Below are 24,065 nucleotides of genomic sequence, written 5' to 3' on the forward strand. Positions count from 1 at the left end.
CGCTGCCAGTCTCACCTCCTTTCGTTATCCTAGCCTCTCCAGGCAATGAGCGACTGAAAGCAGAGTCCTCCCTCTTATTTCCCCCCCTCCCTGCCCTGCACAGGAGTGTCCTTTGGTGGCTTCATTTCGTTCCTTTCAAACTTCGAAAGCTTTGTCTCGTTCACCAACAGAAACAGGTCCAATAAAAGAGATTATCTCTTCCCCCCTTCTCTCCCCCCACTTGTCTCTCCAATATCCTGGGACCAACGTGGTGACAACACTGCATACAGACTTCCCCATGTCAGCCCTGCTGGGGTCACCTCAGGACTCGTCAGTTCTCACCGCTCACCTCAGAAGCCTCAGCGATGAAGCAGGTAAGGCGGACTTGGGAAGCAAGAGTGAACAAGCTCCTGTGCAAAGGGCTGGCGTTTGGCTGGCCACAGCCTCCACATATGAGCAGGGATGATTGCCTGTGCTTGAATCCGAAGTAGGAGCCAGCTAGCTGGTGCGGCAGCAGGGATTGGAGAGGAGCCCATTGGAACCCTAGCTAACCAACATAGAGGAGTCCTAGTATCTTAGAAGAGGCGCTTATTGTTGGCAACTGTAGCTGGGGTGTGGATAGCCATCTAGAAAGCAGAATCAGAGGCATCCCTGAGAAGAGAGGATTAAAGAACTAGGATATTGTAATGTTAAGCTGCTGTGTTGTCTTCAGAGATTATAGATGGGGCTGCTATATATTATTAAGGATGCCTGACATTTTCCATTATAAAACCCTGTTTTGAGTTGCTTATTATTTTGCTAAAGGTAGGCTGAAACCATTTGGGCTGAAATATTTCATGCTGGGTGTCTGGCTGATTTTCTGTGGGAAATTTCAGTGAAAATGGGTCCTCCATTTCCAAGGATGAGGCTAGGGAAAAATAAGGTGTTTTGCTTTGTTTTTTTATAAAAGCAGGGTTTTGAATGGGTGTAATTTCCTCTGTTAAAAGAACACTATTAAGGCTGCAAAGAAAAGCACTGACAAGTTAGGAAATGCCAAAATTAAGGTTGTCTGTGCAATCTTAATCCAGCCCCCTTGTGCATGTGCATTATTATGCAGTCTTTAATTGCATGACCACATACTGTTTTTTCCACAGGCACCCTGCCTCATTTAGTGCACAGGATGGGTACCTGCTTCAGGGATGCATCAGGATTATGTAGTGAAGGAGGCTGTTGACTACAAGAACCTGTCTCATCTGTTACCCCTGCTGACTTCTGCATAGTGAATGAGGCCGGGGGCTGCAGGAAGAGAAAAGATGAGGGAGTTGAATGCTGCCTTGGAGACTGGATTCTGTCCCTGTCTCTGCCACAGAGTTCTTGTGTGATTCTTGGGCAAGTCATTTAAACCATATTTCACAGGTGCTGGTCACTCATTGTGTATTCCTCATTTTCTGGGTACTTGACTTGCTACCCTGGGGTCTGATTTGCAGAAGTGCTGGGCACTCTTGGCCACAGCTGAAGTCAGTGGGACTGTGTGGTGAACATATAAAGTGCTATAGAAAGTTAAGGACTCTGAAAATCAGGGCCTATGTGTCTCAAATCGGGCACCCAAAATTAGTGGAAACTTCTGATTTTAATTTCTCTGGGCCTGCATTCCCCATAACAACCACCCCTTACCTCACAGGGGTTTTGTGAGGCTAAATTAATTGATGTGTGTGAAGCACTCAGGTACTATAGCAATGAGTGCCACGGAAAAGCCCATGAGGAAATTAATAATTTTGCCTTCAGAGCAGCGTGCAATAAATAGTGGACAATAAATAAGGCCTGGTGCCACACAGGTGCAGTAAGGATAAAACAAAATATTGGAAAGTTGCTCATTCAATTAGCACCGTCCATTCTGGGTACTGAAAGAGGCTGGGGAAAAAAAGTGTGTGATCATATATATTATAGATTATTATAATGCACAAGGGGGGGGAATTAAAGTTACACAGGCAACTTTAATTCTGCATTTACTAATTTTTGAAGGCTTGACTTTGCAGTCTCAGTCTTGTTTTTCTAAGGTAGTTTGTTGTTTGTGTGTAATGAATACGGTGCAATAGTGCTGCGTTACATAGGCCTTTGGATGTTTTGTGGTCTGGGCCCTACTGTGTAAGAAAAGAGCCTAGAAAAAAAGGTCAGTACAAGTGCTATATAGGTGATGGGATACAGGCATGGAACAGCTTGGTTTAGCTCTTCAGAGGAGACAAAGTGGCGGAGGGAACAGGATTTCAATCTTGCCATCTCTAGGATTGACAATGTGCCAACTAGTGTATGTCAGCTTTTTAATCCGAATCAATACTTTCAAGGTTACAGTAGAAAGGAAGGGGTGTTACCAGTGGTGAGCTGGAGCCAGTTCGCACCGGTTCGCTAGAACCGGTTGTTAAATTTAGAAGCTCTTTTAGAACCGGTAGTTCCGCGAGTGACAACCGGTTCTTAAAAGGGCTTCTAAATTTAACCGGCCAAAAGTGGCGCCTTAGGTGCCGACTCCACGATGCTCCAGGCCTGGGGGGGGGGCCGAGAAGCAGAACTGGGCGGTGCATTCAGGGGACGAGGCGGAGTCGGAGTGAAGGTGAGCTGGAGCCAGGCGAGGAGCTGCACCCACCAAATTTTCCCCGTGGGTGCTCCAGCCCCGGAGCACCCAGGGAGTTGGCGCCTAAGGCGCCACTTTTGATGTGATCAGTGGGGGGAGTGGCCGCTCCCCCTGCTCCCCCCAGCTACAATCCCCCGCCCCTAGGAGCCAGAGAGACCTGCTGGATGCTTCCTGGGAGCTGCCCCAGGTAAGCACCGCCGGGACTCCCCAACTCGCTCCCCGGCAGGTGACTCTGGCTCTTAGGGGTGGGGTGGGCACCCACTACGGTGGCCCATAAGACCCTCCTGCCCGGTTCTGGAGGCAGTCAGGGGACAGGGGAGGGGGGTGGATGGGGCAGGGATCCTGGAGGGGGGCATCAAGGAATGTGGGGGGGTTGGATGGGGCAGGAGTCCCAGGGGGCAGGGGTGGGCAACGACCCCCTCGTGAAGTGGGGAGGGAACCCGTTATTAAGATTTTGGCAGCTCATCACTGGGTGTTACAGTAACTCAAGATGCCAGGGCTAGGGTCAGGAAGTGGAGGTGGAACAAAAGTCAGTGTTGTTTATCAGAGCCATTAGTAATAGTCTTTAGCTGGTTTTCCACTGTAGAACTCAATGCATGTTACAGAGCTGGGCTGGACTTCGCTCTCCCTGTTTTACAGATGGGGATATTGAGGTACAGAGGGGTTAAAGCTGGGATTTTCAAAGGATCTAAGGAGAATTAGGTGCCCAACTCCCTTAGGTGCCTTTGGAAATCCCAGCCTAAGGGACTCGTCTGAGGCCACAAAGGGAGTCAGTGTCAGAGCTGGGAACAGAACACAGGTCTGGTGCCCTCTCATCTAGACCCTGCAAGCTGTGGGACAAAGGGTTAAAGCAGCAGCTTGCGGGAGATAAGGGAGAGGTGGGGATGATGTAGGACGGGGCAGGCAAACTTTTTGGTCTCAGGGCCGCATCGGATTCCCAAAATTGTATGGAGGGTTGGTTAGGAGAGGCTGAGCCTCCCCAAACAGCCAGGTGTGCTCCAGCCCCTGCCCCCATCCAACCCCTCCCCCGGCTTCTCGCCTCCTGACAGCCCCCCCCAAGACTCCTGCCCCATCCAACCCCACCCTGTTCCCTGACAGTCCCCCCCAAGACTCCTGCCCCATCCACCCCCCACCCTGCTCCCTGTCCCCTGACAGCCCTCGGAACCCCCACCTCTGACTGCCCCCCGCCACCCCATCCAACCCCTCCTCTCATTCCTGATTGCCCCCCTGGGACACCTGCCCCATCCAACCACCCCCTCCTCCCTGCCCTGACCGCCCCCAGAACCCCTGCTCCTGACTGCCCCCCACCAACCCATCCAACCCCCCTCTCCTTGCTGACTGCTCCCCCAACCCCTGCCCCCATTCAACTCCCCTGTTCCCCACCTTCTGACCGTCCCCAGAACCCGTGCCCCTGACTGTCCCCCACTGACCAATCCAACCCCTCCTCTCATTCCTGACTGTCCCCCAGGGACCCCTGCCCGATCCAATCAGCCCTTCTCCCTGTTGTCTGACTGCCCCCCGCTGCCCCATCCAACCTCCCCTCTCCTTCCTGATTGCCGCCCCGGGACCCCTGCCCCATCCAACCACCCCTTCTCCCTGTCCCCTGACCGCCCCCGGAATTGCTGCCCCTGACTGCCCCATCCAACCCCCCATCTCCTTCCTGACTACCCCCGACCCCTGCCCCCATTCAACCCCCCTTTTCCCTGCCCTCTAACCACCCCGCCCCCATCCACAGCCCCACTCCCTGATTACCCTCTCCAAACTCCTCTGCCTTCTGTCCAACCCTCCCACTCCCTGCCCCCTTACCACGCTGCCCAGAGCACCAGGACAGGCAGCCGCAGCTCTGCAGCCCCGCCACCAAGAGCATTATGCCGGCAGCGCAGTGAGCTGAGGCTGCAGGGGAGGGGCTGGGGGCTAGCCTCCTGGGCCAGAAGCTCAGGGGCCGGGCAGGAGGGTCCTGCGGATGTGGCCTGCAGGTTGTAGTTTGCCCACCTCTGACGTAGGAAGTCAGACTGGATGATTGAAGTGTAACATTTTTTAACCCTACTGTCTGTGGACACAAGTTATAACCTGCTCCTTTGGGGCCCTGGCCTCCTCAGTCAGGTAAAACCTCACCTTGGAATCCATGGTAAGGGCGGTGCAGAATCAGACTGAGCTAAAGAAATCACTGAGAACTTCAACAATGGCAGCTTGGTCTATCACTAAATTCATCCTTGTGCCACTTGGCCTGTCACAGGAATCTGGAACGTCCTACCAATTCTTTGACTGCTGCTTTTAAATGTTCGTTTGTTTGGGGTGGTTCTGTTGGAAAAAAAAAGACTAATGGCATCATGGGCTTCTGTGTTTAGTGTCTCTTGTTAATTTCAAGTCAACAGTGCTTTGTTTACCAGTAAATAGACAGTTTTTCTGCAAATGGGAGTCTAAACATTGAGTAGTGGGCTTAATGCGTTAATGATTGGGCGAGGGTCTCTGGCCTGTGCTATGCAGATGATCAGAATGGTCCCTTCCGGCCATAAAAGCTCTGCATCCAAGTTGGATTGTTTTCTGGCTCATGCACCGCTAGCAACATCAGTTCTGCAACTGGGCCTTGCTTAACAAATCTATGATGATAAAGGAGCCGGGATAGAATCCAGCTCCCTTCTTTATAGACTTCCTGGCTCTGCAGGGTTAATGGGAGGAAAAAGGAGCAGGAGCTTATTTTCTAAGATAGCAGATTTGCTGAGTAGAGAGGGACCATTTTTATAGTCCTTTCTCAGGGTCGCACTGTACTCTGTGTGGTTTTTAATCTCCTTCCCCCCAGATGCCCTAGTGTGTAGAGGTGCAAAAGGGCATTTCATTTTTTCCTTATCCCACTGCACTCATCCATCTGCATCTTTTAACAACAACTCAGTGGAATCTGGGCTATCTGGCACATCCCTCTGCAGTTCAACTGGCCATTTCCTTGGCTTATTTTAACACTGTGCTCAACTCTTTGATTCAGTGTTGGGTAAAGTTTTAATGCACGTAAGCATCTCCCAGACACTCCACTCTATTGCACTGAGTGCAGGATGCCACTTTCTGCCCTGTCAATGCACATGGGGTGTTGCAATGTGAAATATTACACATGGTGTACACAATCCTGTACCTGACCCGCTTGGTGTATTCGGTTCGTCTTCCTCTCCATCTTGTTAGCTTTGGGCAGACAGGTCATATACTGCTCGGAGGGCTTGTCTATATAGAGAACTATTCTGGAATAGTTTACTTGGCAGTAGCTATTCTGGTCAATTTCCCCACGTAGCCAGCTCCTTACTCTAGTATCCTCTGGGGACCAAAATCAGCCCTGGAAAGAATTATACTTACTTATGCAAGGGCTGAATTTAGCCCTCAGTCCACTCAACCTATAGAGAATCTTTCCACTAGCAGCACAGCACACTGTGATTGGGCAGAGAGGTGGCTTTGCTGGTTACTTAGTATAGCTGGAAAGCTATTAGGATGGGAGGAGAGTCTAACCCCTATGCCACTGATGCACCTTTCCCATTATCTCCAGTGTATCAGCACTGATATACAGCACAAACAGCAAGGTAATCCACACCTGGCATATTCTGGCTCTCCTGACTCGCATTCCCAGAGCTTGAAAGCCCCGGGTATTAACTTCTGTGGTCTCCACTGCAATATAATACCTTGCACATCACTGATCCCCCCTCTACCCCCTTCGCCTTCTTAATACAGGCCATTCACTGTTCAGCCAAGCAGGAATCCAGGCTTCAAAAGCTGCTTGGTCTCCTCACAAATAACAAAGGAGCTAAAGATAGCTCAGTGCAGATTAAAAGGCCTGCATGTTAAAACTCCGACTCAGCACAGTCCCACAGTATAAGACGCTGCTTTTTTTCCCCCCTCCTAACATTAAGATCCCCTGTATCGGTCTTAGACCAATCTCAGCCTCTAACAATGCTCTGTCCAGAATCAGACTCTGCATAGCTCCTCACTTAGGGCCTAATTCAAAGTTTATAAAAGTCAGTGGGAGTCTTTGCATTAACTTCAGTGGGGTTTTGGATCAAGGTGTTTAGCGTACTTACTGTATCCACCATTTCTCCTGTAGCTTGGACTTTCTCTGGCTTCTCTCAGTTGATGCCTCCACTGCAGCTGGCCTTCCCCAGGCAGCCCAACTAAGTTTACTAAATGGGGACTTGGGTGCCTTACAAAATTGCTGATTGAGACACTGAGTTGAATGATGCAGCTCACATCTTTTTCAGAGCTTTTGTTTCAGGCTGTCTGCAAACTCAGGCAGATATTGCTGCATTCGTTTATGTTACATTTCATATAAAATGTTCTAAAACTCCTAGGTGAGTTAGGAGCTGAAGTTTCATTTTCAAAGGTGATGTGGACACTTAGGAGCCTAACTCTCATTGTCTTTCAATGGAATTTGGTATCCAAAATCACTTAGGTCAAAACTTTACCCATAGTTATTCTCTTCTTTAAATGAGACTTGGATTCTGGAGGAAAATTTTGTAGCAGCTTCAGAAAGACGGGCAGCCATGCATGCATGGAATTTGCATGGCCAAGTGATCACATTATATACAGAGCTCTGTTTGCTGTCATCATCTGATGATCAGCCCAGTGGAGTGTCCACTTCTCGAAATGCACCACAATTAGCACTGTCTCCCTTGTTAGCCATCTCAGCCAAGAATCAGGGAGATTCACTGGATCCTGGTGGTAGATGTCCCCTCTCAGGGTTGAGGCATGTTGACAGGCCATTGTGGGGGAATCTTGCACAGCTGATGCCTGGTATAAACCTAGAGAACTTCAGTTTCCAGGGCTATTAATCCAGGATTGAGTGAAGAAGCAAACAATGGGATTCAGTGTTGTGATGATGTCATTATTATGCCCTACATGACAAAAACAAATAGGTGGAAAGCTTATGCCAGATGGATTCGAGTGCCGGTCCCATCTTAAATTAACTAGTTCATTGCCATCCTTTCTCCTCTGCAGCTTCTCTCCCATTGGCCAATGAGGTCTGTAATAATCGGACACTTTCCCACCTGCGTCCTGCCAGGTCGGTCCTCATGTTCAGGGCACTTTAAGTGAGACTCGAGATGGGAGCTGGGGGTGTGTGTGTGAAAAGACATTGAGTCTATGGTCACTCTTCCCGCTTGCAGGAGTGAGTTTCATAGTCTAGGTCCAGCTCCTGGGACAGATCTGTCTTGTGCACGCGCAAGCCTACCTTTTCTGGGTAGGTTGCTCTGCTGGAATATTGCTTTGTGGGAGGTTTGTGGCCACGAATGGAAGGGAAGTTTCCAAGAGCTGATCCCAGGGAGGGCTTGGACTGTCAAGACAAAGGACTCTGTATCCAACAAAAGGCAATCTGCACAGAAAAAGGAACCCCAAAGTTGACCTGTCGCTAGCTGGATGGGCCACTGGGTGTTATATTTTCAAGGGTGCATGGCCACATTTCCAGAAGTGAGTGTCAGTCACCAATGTATGGATAATGGTGGCCAGATGTATGTCTGATAGGATGGGGTGCGATCTCCTGACCAGGTACAGATGGAAGTGGGGGTGCTTTTAAGCAATGCGTGGTGCAGTTTCCTTCCCTTTCATCATTCAGCAGCGCTTCCTATACGGTAAGTGCTATCCTGATTCTACAGAGGGGGAAATGGAGGCACAAAACTTGCATGATTGTCCAAGGTGTCACAAGCCTGGGGCAGAGCCATAGCTAGATTGAAGGAGTTCCTGACTCCCAGATTTGTGTTCATTCCTACATTCATTGTGACATGCTTAGGCTTGCAGCTCTCTGCAATAGTATTCACAGTTAAAGCCTCCCCCAAAATCCTCAGTAGAGTGTTTCAAATCCAAGCCCAAGATGAGTGACAGACCAATACTAAAAGAACGAGGAGTACTTGTGGCACCTTAGAGACTAACGTATTTATTTGGGCATAAGCTGTCGTGGGCTAAAACCCTCTTCATCGGATGCATGCAGTGGAAAATACAGTAGGAAGATATATATATATACAGAGAACATGAAAAAATGGGGGTTGCCATGCCAACTCTGATAGCTGATAACCAATACTGATAGCTCCATTGCAAATAAAGAGCATGAACAATCTGTGTGATCTAATTTGACCCCTCTCAGGAAATGCTGCTTTTGCTGATCGCGTCCATGCTGTGAACCCAGAGATCATGTCTGGGAGGGGGCTGATGCCGGCAAGCAAAGTCCTTCCTAAATGAGCTGGCTTTCTGCCACCTCCTCTAATCCTGCTTGCTGCTCCCTCAGCTCTCAGCCTCTTTCAGCTTCGTTTTATCTCATTGCGAGCTCTAGGAGGTGGCAGGAGTAGTGGGGGAGGGGAATGCTTTGCTTTCTAGCACTTTGCACTAGAATGACGAGAGGCCCAGATCCTCAAAGGTATTTAGGCTCCTAACTCCCACTGAAATCAATGGGAATTAGGAGCCTGAATACTTCTGAGGATCTAGGCCAGGGCTCCCAGCAGCGTTTGGGAAGATCAGTTCCAGGATGGTGCCCCAGAAAGACACAACCAGCACCCATTCCTAAGGGCTTGGAGCCTCATGCCCCGGAGCTGGGATTGTTGTGGGGGCATCAGGCAGAGGTACAGACTTGTCCTGCCTGCAGACATGTTTAAAGAAGGTGTCTGGCGAGCGCACTTTTCGTGGGTGATTCCTACCTCATGGAGGCTCAGTTCATTTTTGTGTGCTTTAAGATCCTTACGTGGAAGGATAAACTATTGCTATTTCTACTAACAGGGCAGGAGGCAGACATAATTCCCAGACATTTGCAGACAGGGATATTTTTTCTCACTTGTGATGTGTGGTATAAAGCCAGCCTTTGGGTCTCATTAAAACAGCTTTGCTGGAGGGCTGTGCCCAGCATTGTCCAGTGCACAGAGTATGGGGCAAGGAGTCAGGACACCTGGGTTCTATTTAATGCCTCGGTTTCCCTTTCTGTAAAATAGGGCTAATGCTTTGAGATCTACAGACTAGAAGTGCTATCTAGGCACTAGGCTTGGCCATTTATTGAATGTGGCTCCATTTTGAGCTACAGAAAGGACTTTAACTGCACCCTCAAGGTACGCTAAGGAACTGAATGGTCAAGGTTTTAATATCATTCAGGATCACAGCTATTACCCTGTGGAAACATGTTGTGTCTGGGTTGGAAGATGACTGCTTGAATCACAGTTAGAGTGTAGATGGGCCCATCCCCTGCCTTGGCTAGTTATCTACAGTGTGATTTGGCGAAGGTGGTCGCTGCCTTATTAAAGGTCCTGTTTCATACTACCATGTGTGACCTTCCATCTGAGGGTCTCAATCACGTCATTAAAAATTAAGCCACTTCAAACCCTCGTGAGGTAGGCAGACATTACCCACAGGGGAAGAAAACTGAGGCATAGAGAAACAAAGTAACTCTCCGAGTGATTCGGGGCAGACCTGGGAATAGAACCCCTGCGTCCTGACACTCACTGCGTGGCTTTAACTACCAGACAGTGCTTCCTGCTGTGTTAAACCTGAACAGGACGGTGCGCTGGGAGGGCCTCCAAGCTGACTTTGGGCAAGGAGACGAGGAAGTTATATCGTCAGTGCCAGATGAAGAATGTCAAATGTTTATTATAGCTACAACTCTGTAGCATAAGTAAATATTGGTCCCCATATTTTCTCTCTCTGCCATCTAGCGACCTGTGAGGGAGTAAAACAGGGGAAAGCAGCACTACGAAGAACAAGGACCAAGCTGATTGCGAAGGATTTGGCTCCATGACCTAGGATTGGAGAACGAGAGGGCCAGATCCTCAGCTAGTGTAAATCAGCAGCAGCCTCTGCCACTTTACACCAGCTAGGGATCTGGCCCAGAGTATTTGGAATCTGTTAGCACCCATTGTGCATTTGTTTCCAGTGACTACGATTTCTGGAGCCATTCGTTCCAACCTCCAGGGCAAGATAAAAGTCAGAGGCATAATTCTTTTGTCTGTGCTCTAAGTGCAGGACCTTTTGGTATCTGTCTCACAGAGGTTAGTGGTGTCCTGAGATGATAGGCTGTCGTGCCCTGAGTGGATTGCTACTGCCGCGCGTCTTGCTCTGATGGAGGTGACATAGGGATATCTGCTGTGATTCTTCAGTGCTTTGAAAACAGTGATTTAGCTGAGGACATGGCTAACAAGGCAGCTGGAGAGACGACAGGGAAATGAGGCAAACCTCCCAGTCCATTTACTGGAGCAGATCCAGTTCCCCCTATCAGGGCAGGTGGGACAAGAATTAATAACTAACAAAGCATGTTAATCAGTATCCAGGGCTCAGAGTAGCAGCCGTGTTAGTCTGTATTTGCAAAAAGAAAAGGAGGACTTGTGGCACCTCAGAGACTAACAAATTTATTTGAGCATAAGCTTTCGTGAGCTATCCAGGGTATTATCGTCAAGTCTCAATGAAACAAAAATAAACCAGTGAAGGTCTATGGGGTATTGCCAGCTCTGCTTAACTGCGTTAGCACTGCTTCAGATAACAGGTACACAGCACTCAGCATTCTTTCAGCTCTGTACATGATCTGCCCTTGATCTTGAGGTTATAGCTGGAGCCTGGGAACCAGGCTCTCCTGAGCCCTAGTCCTGGCTCTTGTCCCTGACTCGCTGAGTGACTTTGGCTGAGTCACCTAATCACTCTGCATTAGTGTCCCATTGGTAAAACTTCAGTTTTCTTCCATGTGCAGCTGACAAGTAGCTTTGCTGTAAAATGGCTAATCTGCTACAAATTGGTAGGGAGAAGTGGGTCTGATGGAGGATTCTAGCCAGACTCGTAAGGTCGTAATAGTTGCTGAAGAAGGGCTCTGAATTAGGGTTGCCAACTTTCTAATTGCACAAAACCGAACACCCTGGCCCCGACTCCTGCCCCAAGGCCCTGCCCTGCCCCTTCTCTGAGGCCCTGCCCCCCACTCACTACACCCTCCCTCCGTCGCTTGCTCTCCCCTACCCTCACTCACTTTCACTGGGCTGAGGCAGGGAATGAGGGTGCAGGAGGGGGTGAGGGCTCCAGGATAGGGCCAGAAATGAGGGGTTCAGGGTGCAGGAGGGGGCTCTGGGCCGTGGGAGGGAGTTGGGGTGTGGGAGCGGCTGTAGACTCCAGCTGGGAGTGTAGGCTCTGGGGTGGGGCCAGGGATGAGGGATTTGGGGTGCAGCAGGGGGCTCTAGGCTGGGGCAGAGGGGTTTGGAGTGCAGGAGGGGGTTCCGACCTGGGGCAGGGAGTTGGGGTGCAGGGTATGGGAGCGAGTTAGTGTGTGAGAGGGTGTTCCGACCTGGGGCAGGGGGTTCAGGGTGCGGGCTCTGGCCAGGCAGCATTTACCTCAGGCGGCTACCGGTCAGCGGTGCAGCGGGGCTGAGGCAGGCTCCCTGCTGCTTCCTAAAGTAGATGGCATGTCCGGCCACTAGACGGAGGCATGGCCAGGCAGCACTGTACGGTGCACGCTGCCTGCGCCCGCAGGCACCGCCCCCACAGCTCCCATTGGTTGTGGTTCCTGACCAATAGGAGCTGTGGAGCCAGCACTTGGGGTGGGGGCAGCACACGGAGCTTCCCTGGCTGCCCCTGCACCTAGAGGCTGGATATATCAGCCGCTTCCAGGGAGCTGTGCACAGCCAAGGCAGTCCTGCTGCGCCGCCGACCGGACTTTTAACAGCCCAGTCAGCACTGCTGACTGGAGCCGGCAGGGTATCTTTTCAACCAGGGGTTCCAGTAGAAAACCGGACACCTGGCAACCCTATTCTGAATCAGAGAGACCTCTGCTTTGGTGGCGCTTGAGAAATCCATTGACCTGGAGTCTTACCCAAATTCAGAGCACTGAAGGGACCTGATTCTGCATCAGTGAAGTCAATGGGAGTTGCAGTGGGAGATATATCAGAGGGGGCATGTAGCCAGTATTCCTGGTTATGGAATTTACCTGTGCTATTTGCATTGCAATGCAGCTCTGAAGTCCTGGAGTCTGAAGATCATCCTGTGCATTTTCTTTTCAAGAAAAAAACACCTAGGAAATGCTATTTAAAAAAACAACAACCAAAAAACTTGTTAATAGAATATTATGGTTGCACAGGTAAGGATTTAAAAGTCAGGAAATGATTGAGAAAATGCATGTGTAACCTTCCTTAACTCTGCCCCCTTGTGCCTATGCTTTTATGATACCACCTTTCAATTACATGATCACATGTTATACCTAATTTTTCCTGATACGTTAGATCCACAAGTGTATCATGTTGTAGTGCTGTGTAGTGTTCTGTGTGTGCCACTTGGAGTCCATGAAATTCACATATATGAAGAATACACACAAAATCATACATACCCAGAATACCATAGCACATCACTGCACAGATATTCTGAGCTACATCAGTGATGGGTCTGTGTAAGTACCTAGCTGGCATAATACTGCCATCTTGCTGGAATATAGATAGGGTAATTAAATTCACAGCTAAGTTAGCTTCATAATTAATTGTTGAAAATAAAATGTACAGCAGATGGGTGCTGACAAAGTTGTTAAAATAGAGACCGTAAAGATGTATGTAAAAAAGAATCAAACAATAAAAGTATGCTTGGCCATTATGACAATGCAAGGAATTAAAACTTTGCAAGACGCAGCATGTGTTGTGAAAACTGTTGTACTGTATTGTGTTGTTTGAGAACTGCACGATCACATGGTTTAATGCTACTGCAAGAATACATACGCCCAAGGAGGCAGAGTTAAGATTCCACATGCAACCTTTTCTTGGACACTTCTGAACTTTGGTATGATTAGGTGTGTAACTGTTCCAGTAAGACATTTGATAAGGTGGAATCCATCTGCTCTGAGCTCAGAAATAATGTGGTTCAACGGTGAAGACAGCAGGGTTTTTGGCATGTGTGTAGGGAGGGAGAGCAAATGCAGAACCAGTGGAGGTCTGGGTTGATCTTTTTGAGGTCAGGGATATGGATAGTGTTGTGGGGATCTGGGAACAATGTGTGTGCATGGTTAAGAAAGAGATAGGGTGTCAAGGTTCCTTCCCCACTCTGAACTCTAGGGTACAGATGTGGGGACCTGCATGAGAAACCCCCTAATCTTATTCTTACCAGCTTAGGTTAAAACTTCCCCAAGGTACAAACAATTTTACCTTTTGCCTTTGGACTTTATTGCTAACACCACCAAGCGTCTAACAAATATATAACAGGGAAAGAGCCCGCTTGGAACTGTCTTTCCCCCCAAAAAATCATCCCAAACCGTACACCCCCTTTCCTGGGGAAGGCTTGATAAAAATCCTCACCAATTTGCATAGGTGAACACAGACCCAAACCCTTGGATCTTAAGAACAATGAAAAAGCAATCAGGTTCTTAAAAGAAGAATTTTAATTGAAGAAAAACTAAAAGAATCACCTCTGTAAAATCAGGATGGTAAATACCTTACAGGGTAATCCGATTCAAAACATAGAGAATCCCTCTAGGCAAAACCTTAAGTTACAAAAATACACAAAAACAGGAATATACATTCCATTCAGCACAACTTATTTTATCAGCTATTTAAACAAAACAGAATCTAACGCATATCTAACTAGATTGCTTATTAGCCCTTTACAGGAGTTCTGACCTGCATTCCTGCTCTGGTCTGGGCAAAAAACAACACACAGACAGAGAGAACCCTTTGTTCCCTCCCTGCCTCCAGCTTTGAAAGTATCTTGTCTCCTCATTGGTCATTTTGGTCAGATGCCAGCGAAGTTATCTTTAGCTTCTTAACCCTTTACAGGTGAAAGGGTTTTTTCCTCTGGCCAGGAGGGATTTAAAAGTGGTTTGCCTTCCCTTTCTATTTATGACATAGGGTTAAGTCTGGGATATTGGATGGGGGGAGAGGGATGCAGATCCCTAGGAAAGATCCACAGTTGGAATACTTTGTCCAGTTCTGGTGTCCACAATTCAAGAAGGGAGTTAATAAATTGGGGAGGCTTCAGAGAAGAGCCACAAGAATGATTAATTACATTACCCACTACAATACCCACCTGCTGAAGTGAAAAAACAGATTGACAGAGCCAGAAGGCAGGTTTCATAATAGCAGCCGTGTTAGTCTGTATTCGCAAAAAGAAAAGGAGTACTTGTGGCAACTTAGAGACTAACAAATTTATTAGAGCATAAGCTTTCGTGAGCTACAGCTCACTTCATTGGATGCAGCCGATGAAGTGAGCTGTAGCTCATGAAAGCTTATGCTCTAATAAATTTGTTAGTTTCTAAGGTGCCACAAGTACTCCTTTTCTTAGAGCCAGAAGAGTAGCCAGAAGTTACTACTACAGGACAGGCCCAAAAAAGAAAATAACAGATGCCACTAGCCGTCACCTTCAGCCCCCAACTAAAACCTCTCCAAGGCATCATCAATTAACTTAGGCTGAATAGAGACTGGGAGTGGATGGGTCATTACACAAAGTAAAACTATTTCCCCATGTTTATCCCCCCTCCCCCACTGTTCCTCAGACATTCTTGTCAACTGCTGGAAATGGCCCACCTTGATTATCACTACAAAAGGATTTTTTTTCCCCCTCTCCTGCTGGTAATAGCTCACCTTACCTGATCACTCTCATTACAGTGTGTATGGTAACACCTATTGTTTCATGTTCTCTGTGTATATAAAATCCCCCTACTGTATTTTCCACTGCATGCATCCGCTGAAGTGAGCTGTAGCTCAAGAAAGCTTATGCTCAAATAAATTTGTTAGTCTCTAAGGTGCCACAAGAACTCCTTTTCTTTTTAAGAATGATTAAAGGTTTGGAAAATCTGCCTTATAGTGATACAGTCAAGGAACTCAGTCTATAACCAAGAGAAGGTTAAGAGATGACTTGATCACAGTTTATAAGTACCTACATGGCGAACAAAACTTTAATAAAGGGCTCTTCAATCTAGCAGACAAAAGCATAACAAATCTAATGGCTGGAAGATGAAGCTAGACAAATTCAGACTGGAAATAAGATGCATATTTTTAACAGTGAGAGTAACGATCCATTGGAACAACATACTAAGGGCTGTGGTGGAGTCGCCATCACTGGCAACTTGTCAATCAAGGCTGGATGTTTTTCAAAAAGATCTGCTCTGGTTCAAACAGGAATGAATCCTGGAAGGTCCTGTAAACTGTGTTATTTAGGAGGTCAGACTAGAGGATCACAATGGTCCGGTCTCAGATCTATAAAAGGTCTAGGATGGGTGTGGGCATGTGATGATAGAGAGAGGAAAAGCTGGGTCAGTAAGTCTCAGAAATTGGTAGGGTTTTCAGGCAAGTATCTCAGAAATATTAGATCAAGAAAGGAAGGGGCTGTCACCTCGCAGGGCTCCTGAAGTGAGCAGCAGAGAGGATGGAGTCCAGGTGGTGAAGTCTGGTAAATTACCAACAGGGAACGGCCGGGCCAGTCAGAATACTGATACCATTAGTAAACAAAGGTGTGTGAGTGTAACAAGTACAGATGTGTTTTTTTCCACCAAATGCATCCGATGAAGTGAGCTGTAGCTCACGAAAGCTTATGCTCTAATAAATTTGTTAGTCTCTAAGGTGCCACAAGTACTGCTTTTCTTTTTGCAAGTACAGATGTGATGAGTGTGAGGGAGTGGAGGGAATGGGGGAATCAAAGATAGCAGCAGTAAATCATAGACTAGTTACGTGTATGTAACAAGTTACATGTAGTACAAACATGAATGTAACTAATCTGTGACCTCATACCAATGTCTCTTGCCCTCACTGTCCTTCCTGTTCCACGCAGTGCATGCTCCTTCCCTCCCTCCCCTATCCCCGGTCTTAAATTGGCTCAGAAGGTCTCCGGGGCAGGGACTGCACCCTACTCTGTGTATGTGCAGCACCTAGCACAACAGGGCACCGATCCTCCTGCTGCTCGTGTTGTATCAGTAATTCAATTGAAAAGCAGCTGTGTTCTGCTTGGCTAGCCTGTCACTGCTGATGTGAAGTGGCAGGCCTTGGCAGGGAGGAGGGCTCTGGATTGGAATGACTGGCGCAGAAGCCACACTCATTATTAACGGCAACTGAGATGACTCCCTGCCTTCTGCATCTGTCCCTGGAACTATTTAAAGAGGGCCACTGACATCAGCACTGGCAGGTGGTCTTGGGGGCTGCTGGATAGCTGGCAGCCTGCTGAGTGATTGGGGCTGTGCTTTCACGCCGTCTGCCTGCTGGGTCCCACTAGAAGCTGGCAAAGCATAGGCTCTGCTGGTCAACAGTGCTGCTCTGGCTCTTGCTTATCACACAGGCAGGTTGGACTGTGTCCTCCTCCCAGCCAAGGCCCTGAGGATGCTTTACCAGGGCAGAAATCTTCAGCAGGAGGAAAGCAATTCCCCTGAATGGGAACCCAGTCTACATCAGCTCTCCTAGGCTGGCATGGACAGCTTCTCCCTTAGCCTTTGGGATCTACTCTCTGCCTGATGGCTCTGCTGCAGGCTGGTACCGCAGCTCCAACAACCAGCTAGAGCTCCTGCTCTCTCTGCAGCCAACAGGATGGCGTATGTGGATCCCGAACACCCAGCTCTCACCCTTTGCCAGTCCATCTTCTTCTTCTGCAAAGGAATGATAGAAGGGGTGGTGGCTATCCTCTTCCTCTGGCTGTTCATCCAAGTGCTGCTTGACAAACATCAGCAAGGTTCATCTCTTTCCATCCCGCATCCCTCCCTTCCCTGGGTAAATGGATTTTGTATCTTGTCTCTTGCCACATCGCGCTCCAGCCTGGTAGATCTATTCGTATGGGGGAGTGGACCTTTGTTCCTTGTGACCTAGAGCTAGACAGAGGTGTTTGCACAATCCCAGTTTTTCCCCTTCCTTCTCACTCCCTAATCCGCTGCCATCCTCCCAGTAGTGAGAGGAAAGTCATCGGTCCCTCCTGCAGGCTGCTGAGATGCAAACCATCCATAATGCAGCTGCTCTGAGTCATGCTGCAGATGGAATGCCATGGACTGACACCTTCTCTGTCACTTAGACCAGGGCTTGTTGACACTGAGCCCAGGGAACATTGTCGACTGAGCTGAATAGAATCTCCGATGGACTCAGGCCAAAATTTTCCAATTTGGGAGCCTGAAGGTAGGGCTCCTAAATCCATGCATAGGCTCTTAGATACAAGTCTGGGCTGATTTTTCAGTGGTGTAGAGCACCTGCAGCTCCCACTGAAGTTTACAAGGGCTCTGGGTACACGGCGCTTCTTCAGATCAGGCCTTTTATCCGAATCAAATTTTAGCCACTAACATTTGAAACTATAGGCCTTGCTCTAGGCACCCTGGGATGCTACACAAACCCCTTAGATAGTCCTCAGCCTGAGTCCATTGCTGGGAAGGGGCATGAGAGGATGGTCTGGATGGACTACGTTCGGTCTCCTCCCCAGGGTCTGAACGGACGCCCAGTCTTCTCAGACTGGCAGGGCAGCAGTCTCCTTATTCTTGCATCCTGCCATCCATTTTGTTCTCTGATTCAAAATTTCTGTCTCATTTAGTGCTGTTAAAGAAACAAACAATGTACTAGAACTAAAGGATAAAGATCCAAGTTTCCATCCAAAGATCAAGAGTATGGGAACTGCCTTAAATATTTAGTATCAGGAGGTAGCCATGTTAGTCTGTATCCACAAAAACAACAAGGAGTCCAATGGCACCTTAAAAGCTTATGCCCAAATAAATCTGTTAGTCGTTAAGGTGCCACTGTCTCCTTGTTGTTTTTTAAATATTTAGGGCAGATTGTCCCCTGTCCTGCTTACTCCACATAGGGGATTGGAAGCTTGGTGACTTTTGACACCCGGGTTGACCTATTGAACCTATTGATCCAGATTTACCATGGCATCCAAGGTGGATCAGCTCTGGCTCTGCTGCAGGCTGGTACCGCAGCTCCAACAACCTGCTTCCCATGCCAGGGGTACTGCAACCTGCTTCCCACGCCAGGCTTTGAGGTCGAGATGTCAGCATGTTCCTTCACTCTTGGCCCCGCAGCCATAGTGAGGAGGTTAGGGCCATCATGCTCAAATACTGGGAGTGGGAGAAGGTGTCTCTGTGGTGACTTACAGTAAGACAAGTGTGTGGGTGGGTAGTGAGAGGAGCCACATCTAGCTCTCCTAGGCTGGCATGGACAGCATGATGGGGGGGAGTGAGTGCAGGATGGGAAATCGCTGTGGCACTGAGGGAACCTTGAGAGTCCTCTGTGAGTCAGGGGACAATGTCAAGGCTGAGTTTACCATCATGATCCTTCCATGCATGCTGTGTTAGCAGTGCCACGTGCCACACCACACAACTGTCTGCTGTCTGCATCAGGACACCTCCACTTCCAGGCTGTTTGCCCTTCCTCTAGCACATGTGGGGTCACCCCACGGCTGTCAACGAAGCCCCAGACCCACTGACTTGGAAAGAAGGCTGAAGAGAGGAATCTGTTTTTTTTTCCCTGGATGTTTGACTGGCGTCAGTCATGTGTCTTACATAAACAGTGCGTCAACTCGGCTGTGGGGCTGATAAGAGGAGGTTTTTTTCCATGGCCATTATCTCGTTTAGGGTGAGGCTGGGTTTATTTTAGTCTTGCAACGGATGTGTTGATCTGATGTAATAAGTCCAGCTCCGCTTGGGAATGGTGCTCGGAGAGAATGGAGTACTGCAGATGCTGATGCCCCCAGCACAGATCTCTGACCCCGCTCCTTCCTCTATCGCTCACCATTACGCACTGATCTTTCCAGGCACGTCCTGTGCGGTGATGGGAGAGGGGCCGACAGGTTTGGTTTAGTAACAGCACAGACTTGGACCGCTGGCTCTGACTGTTCCGGTGTGTGTGGGTGTGTGTGTGAGATAGATCTTAAGATCATTATACCTGGCTCTGACACTGGCTTGCTGGGTGACCTTGGGCTCTTCATCACCCTGTGCCTCAGCTGACCAATCTGTAAAATGGTGATCCTGATACTGACCCCCTTTGGAAAGAGCTGGGTATTATTATTATAAAGGACGATTCTGATCACTTCATCCTTGGCGTAGTGATGTGAACTGCTGATTTCTGAAGAGCTGAGGGAGGTACCTGCCCAATCAGTCTAGCTGTGGCATTTGTAATAGGCCCATCACTGTAGAACACAGGTGTAAATTGCTACATCTTAATCACATTTCCCACCCACTGGCCAGGCACCTTCTGCCAAATGCCTCTGCTCATGCAGGAGCTCTGCTACCTGCAGCTCCTTTCGTATGCTCATGCTGTAATTCCTTTCTGCTCCATTCAGTGCATTTGCAGGTGCTCCTCGGAGTGGGGCTGGCTCTTCTGTGCTTCTGCCTTCTCCTGAGCTGTGCTGTGTGCTGGCGTCGAAGCGAGAGGCACAACCAGAGAGACAGGAAAGAGCAGGCATCGACACACACCCTGGTAGAGCTGGGGCCTGCTCTGCCTTCCCAGACCACCGCCGTGCCCATCCAGCAACAGTACGTGGAGCTAGAGGGAGAGGTGCTGGAATGTGCAGGGAATGACTCGCAAGGTTCTCCTGGGGCTGGCAGCCCGCCACAGAACATGTTGCATGGGAGGGCCTCTTTACCCAGCATCCCTTTCTCCCAGAAGCTTGGCCAGTTCTCCAAGACAGAGCCAGGCTGGGAGCGCCGGTCCACCATCTGTGGGGAGACTGACGAGAGCAGCCTGCTGACTCTTCCCGTTCTGGGAGCCAGTGTCCGCCAGTCGTCCACCATGCCAGGGAGGCTCTCCAGCGCTGGCTGCAAGCTGCGGCCCCAGCTCCACTTCATCCTATTCTACTCCCAGCCCGAGGCCACGCTCACCGTGACGGTGATCAGCGTGTCCCACCTGCCCAAGGGCTTTCGGAGCAGCCGGGACTCTTACGTCAAGGTGTACCTGCTCCCCAAGTTCATTGAGCCCCAGCGCACGGCCGTGCGCAGGAAGAGCCTTAACCCCGAGTTCCGAGAGCAGTTCCAGTTCGGCCGCTACCACCTGGAGGAGCTGAGGGGCTTCACCCTGTGCTTTGCTGTCTACATGAAGGAGTTTCACAGCTTCAGGGACTCCTTCGTCGGGGAAGTGATGTTCCCATGTGCTCAGGTTACTTGGAACCCCGAGGTGGCCTCCAGCTACACCCGGGAGCTGTCAACCACCAAAACCAAACTCAAAAAGGTCAGGACTGGGTCACTGAACTACTAGCACCCAGTGGGGATAGTGCTGGCTGAGGTCCCCAGGGCCCCAGAGACTTAAAGGTACACCCGTATGGATGCAAGGGGAGGACTTTTTCATTACAGAACCTCTCTGTCATTCAGTGGAATTCCCCTTGCGGGGCAAGTGAGGACTGGGTGTATCACCACTTCCCTCTGCTAGATGGGATACTAGGCCAGCTCATGTCTGATCATGCATCCTGTAGGGGCCACAGGTCCAAAGAGTTCCTCCTTTAGCTCAAGGTGAAGCTAAGTCCGCCTTAGCTGGAAGGAGAGCAGCTGGGCGGGAGGGCATATGTGATAGGGGAAAGCAGGTGGGGAATCCTTTGGCTGTGAAGGACTTTCCATCCTGAAGCTCCTGGATGGGCCTGACCTTTGTTTCTGTCTCAGTGGCTGCTAGGTGCCCTGGAGGCTGTGGGGAGGAGGTGAGATTGGAGGGTATTTCATTGTCTCCTGCTGTCTATGTTGTTTCAGTGTCTCAGCACCCAGGACATGAGTTATGGCGCTGCGTGCTCCCAATCCACGTCTCTGGGCCAGCTCTTCATTCTCCTCCAGTACCAGGCTCTGGCCAATCGTATCAAGGTGCTGGTCCGCAAGGCAGAGAATCTGGGACGGCTCACCCGCATGCCAGGGGCACCAGGTAGGGAGGTGCAGAGGGAACCCCTCTAAAAAGCTGAGAGGCAGACTATGTTCAATAGGCCTTGGCAGCAGGAAGGACTTTGGAGGGACCAGTAATAGTACTGGTAATAGTATTCCTGTTGTAGAACATACAGTTGTGTCATTTAAAAGTCCCAGGATCTGCTACGGCACATGCCCCTCTCAGTTACAGACCCGTTGGACCATGGAGTCTGGGCATCTCTGCTATAGGCCCTATTAGCCCTGGGACCATGGTTAGAATGAAGATATTTTCAGTACAGGGGAGATGTGAGCTAAAGTGAGGGATACAGAATGGGGGGGAAATCACAGTTGTGGGATTTCCAATTTCCCTCACAGAGGTGACACATGGGGGGGCATGAGGTGACGTGCCCCCCCATTTGCTCCTTGGCTTATACTGAGCATGCTCAGTAACACTGCTGAAGCCGGCTGCCCTCCCTCTCCCCCACCCCCTTATTGGCAGGCACAGGTCCTCTCTGCCCCTTTGTTCTAACCCTTCTTTGCATCCCACTTTCCTAAGCCCAAGGGCTGTGAATCCTCTAGCCAAGCCAATGTTGCAGGCCACTAGTGAAGAAAGTAGTTGGCTCAGAGGCCTTCTGTTGTTTGAATGACCTTCCGAGGCCCGGGGCCCTCTGACCAGCACTGATGGGTCCAGTGCTTCAAAGCTCTCTCCATTCTATCCTGATAGCTCCACAGGGTCTGACACAGAGCTTCTGGAAGACAGGACACACCTATTCAGCTGCCCCTAACTTACCTCCTCCTGAGCCTCACTGCATCCAGGAACAAACCTGTGCTGTTCACAGCAGATCCCGCGCTGTCGGCAGTCTCCTTATTCTCCAATTCCATTCCCAGACCACTACGTTGTCATTCACCTTTACCACAATGGGCGAGTCATGAACACAAAGGAGACCAAGTCCATAGCCGGCTACAACCCTGTGTGGAACACGCCCTTCCTCTTCAACATCCCTGCAGGAGACATCCAGGAGCAGCAGCTGTGCCTGGAGTTCACCATCATGCAGGTAGGAGGGACAGGAGCAGGAGTGGGGACCAGTGTGTATCATATGGTGCATTAGCATGCTGCAGGGCATAAGGGGGGGGCGGGTATTTATCAGTGCAGGCACCAATTCCAGAGCAGGCAGGTGATAGTGGGGCATTTGCAGGGGCAGGCTGGCAAGTGGGTGGTGACATATGCAGGGAGGTTTGTTGGAGCCAGGTGGTTTGTTAGGGTGGGTTCATGCTCAGGGGCATTTTCAGGGGATTGGTACCAGTAGGCACTCAGTGCCCCGGGGAAGTGTTTTTGGTGTGGTAAGGTTGGCTCCTCAATGGAATGTTAAGGGATTTGTCAAGGCAGCTGGCACTTGTAGGGGGTTGGCACATGGTGGCATTTGGAAGGGACTATGGGGGGTGTTGGCACAGGTGGTATTTGCGGAGAAGATGCTGGGACTTGTTGCTGTCTGCACGGGTCTGTTGGAATGTGATGGCATTTCCAGGGGAGGGACTGTTTGCCGAGCCTTCTGGCTGCTTCTCCCGTTGATGCCTCATGCTGCCTCTCCCTTTCCTCCCCAAAGACTCGTCTCTATACGCGCAGCTGTACCCTGGGCAGAGTGCTGATTGGACCCCACACCCCAGAGGCAGGGCTGCTCCACTGGAAGGAGATGTGCCGCCGAGGGCACATGGAATCTGCGCGGTGGCATGTGATTCAGCCGAATGCTTTCAGTCTCTCCCCTTGACGTTCCCTACGGCTAGTCGGCAGGTGACTCATTGGAGCTCCTCAGTCGGAGCAGGATGGGGAAGTCAGTGCCAATGCGTGAGCGGGTGATTCCTGCTGGCTGTGCAGCTAGGTTGAAGAACTGCAGTCATGTCAGAAGTCTCATCTCCTACTTGGTGCGAGTCTGCTCTGTGCTGCCCTGGATGGCCCTGAGGCCACCAAGACTGGGAGCAGCAAGGAACTCGAAGCAAAGCCAGAGACTTTCCTTGTTAAGTATCTTTGATAGAGAGCATATGTCTGATATTAAAGGGAAAGAGCCCCACTGTCAGCTCCTGGCTGTTGTTGGGACATTGGCCCAGGGGAAGGGAGCACTGGCAGCAGCAGCATCAAAAGGAGGGCAGGAGATGGGCACAGGGACATGAGACAGGGAAAGGAGCAGAGGGAAGTCAGAGCGTGGAGAGGAGAGGAAAGAGCATTGACAGATGGAAGGAGCAAGCTTCACGTGCTTCAGGCTTGCTCAGGATTCCAGGCTGGCACATCAACAAAGCTAGTTGTTCCCTCTTCCCAAACCAAGACAGTAACCTTGCTTGCTGGGCTGTTACGGCCAAATGCAGTTGTAGTTTTATGCCTATTCCTATGGCCAACCCATCACCCCAACATCATTCATGTCCTCTTATCAAACCAAGCTGCAACCATAGCAGTCAGACACTTAACACAGTCCCCAATCAATGAATAATACACCCCTCCTAGGGACATGATAAGGTACTAGCCTGGAAACTTATTTTTAAAACACAGCAGCTTTCCATAGAGGCTTGTTAGGCTCCCAAGATGCCAGACAGGAAGTGACATCATTGGGAAGGGAGCCATCACTATAGTGCAGGGCCCCAGGCCTGCAGCCCCACAGCTGGTTGCGGGCTCAGGCCTTTGTGTTTTCCATCCACTTTTCCCCTTTAAACAAATAAAAGGAATTTGTTCTGAAAGTCTATTGCTGCCTCCATGGTGTCATTTCC

General features: G+C 49.7%; 1 protein-coding gene across 2 annotated transcripts; it reads left to right on the plus strand.

The window, feature by feature from the left end:
- Positions 1 to 24,040, plus strand: LOC119862091 (synaptotagmin-5-like). 2 transcript variants are annotated; one of them, XM_038418072.2, is made up of 5 exons: positions 1 to 353; positions 19,775 to 20,658; positions 21,168 to 21,333; positions 22,200 to 22,366; positions 22,916 to 24,040. In XM_038418072.2, exons 1-5 carry the CDS (start codon positions 278 to 280, stop codon positions 23,075 to 23,077), a joined length of 1,455 nt encoding a protein of 484 aa, XP_038274000.1. In that variant the 5' UTR covers positions 1 to 277; the 3' UTR covers positions 23,078 to 24,040. The 2 variants fall into 2 exon arrangements, with proteins under 2 accessions (XP_038274000.1, XP_043350215.1); XM_043494280.1 differs by lacking the exon at positions 1 to 353 and adding an exon at positions 16,128 to 17,188.
- Positions 24,041 to 24,065: the final 25 nt, after the last annotated feature.

The sequence above is a fragment of the Dermochelys coriacea genome, chromosome 10, assembly GCF_009764565.3.
Source record: "Dermochelys coriacea isolate rDerCor1 chromosome 10, rDerCor1.pri.v4, whole genome shotgun sequence".
Taxonomy (NCBI): Eukaryota; Metazoa; Chordata; order Testudines; family Dermochelyidae; genus Dermochelys; species Dermochelys coriacea.

Bases quoted from the DNA above. Each gene is read 5' to 3' on its own strand.
- LOC119862091 (XM_043494280.1), top strand. From the start codon at position 17,047: ATGGCGTATGTGGATCCCGAACACCCAGCTCTCACCCTTTGCCAGTCC. The intron at 17,189-19,774 runs GTTCATCTCTTT...TGCTCCATTCAG, and splicing joins GCTTGACAAACATCAGCAAG to TGCATTTGCAGGTGCTCCTC. The intron at 20,659-21,167 runs GTCAGGACTGGG...ATGTTGTTTCAG, and splicing joins CCAAAACCAAACTCAAAAAG to TGTCTCAGCACCCAGGACAT.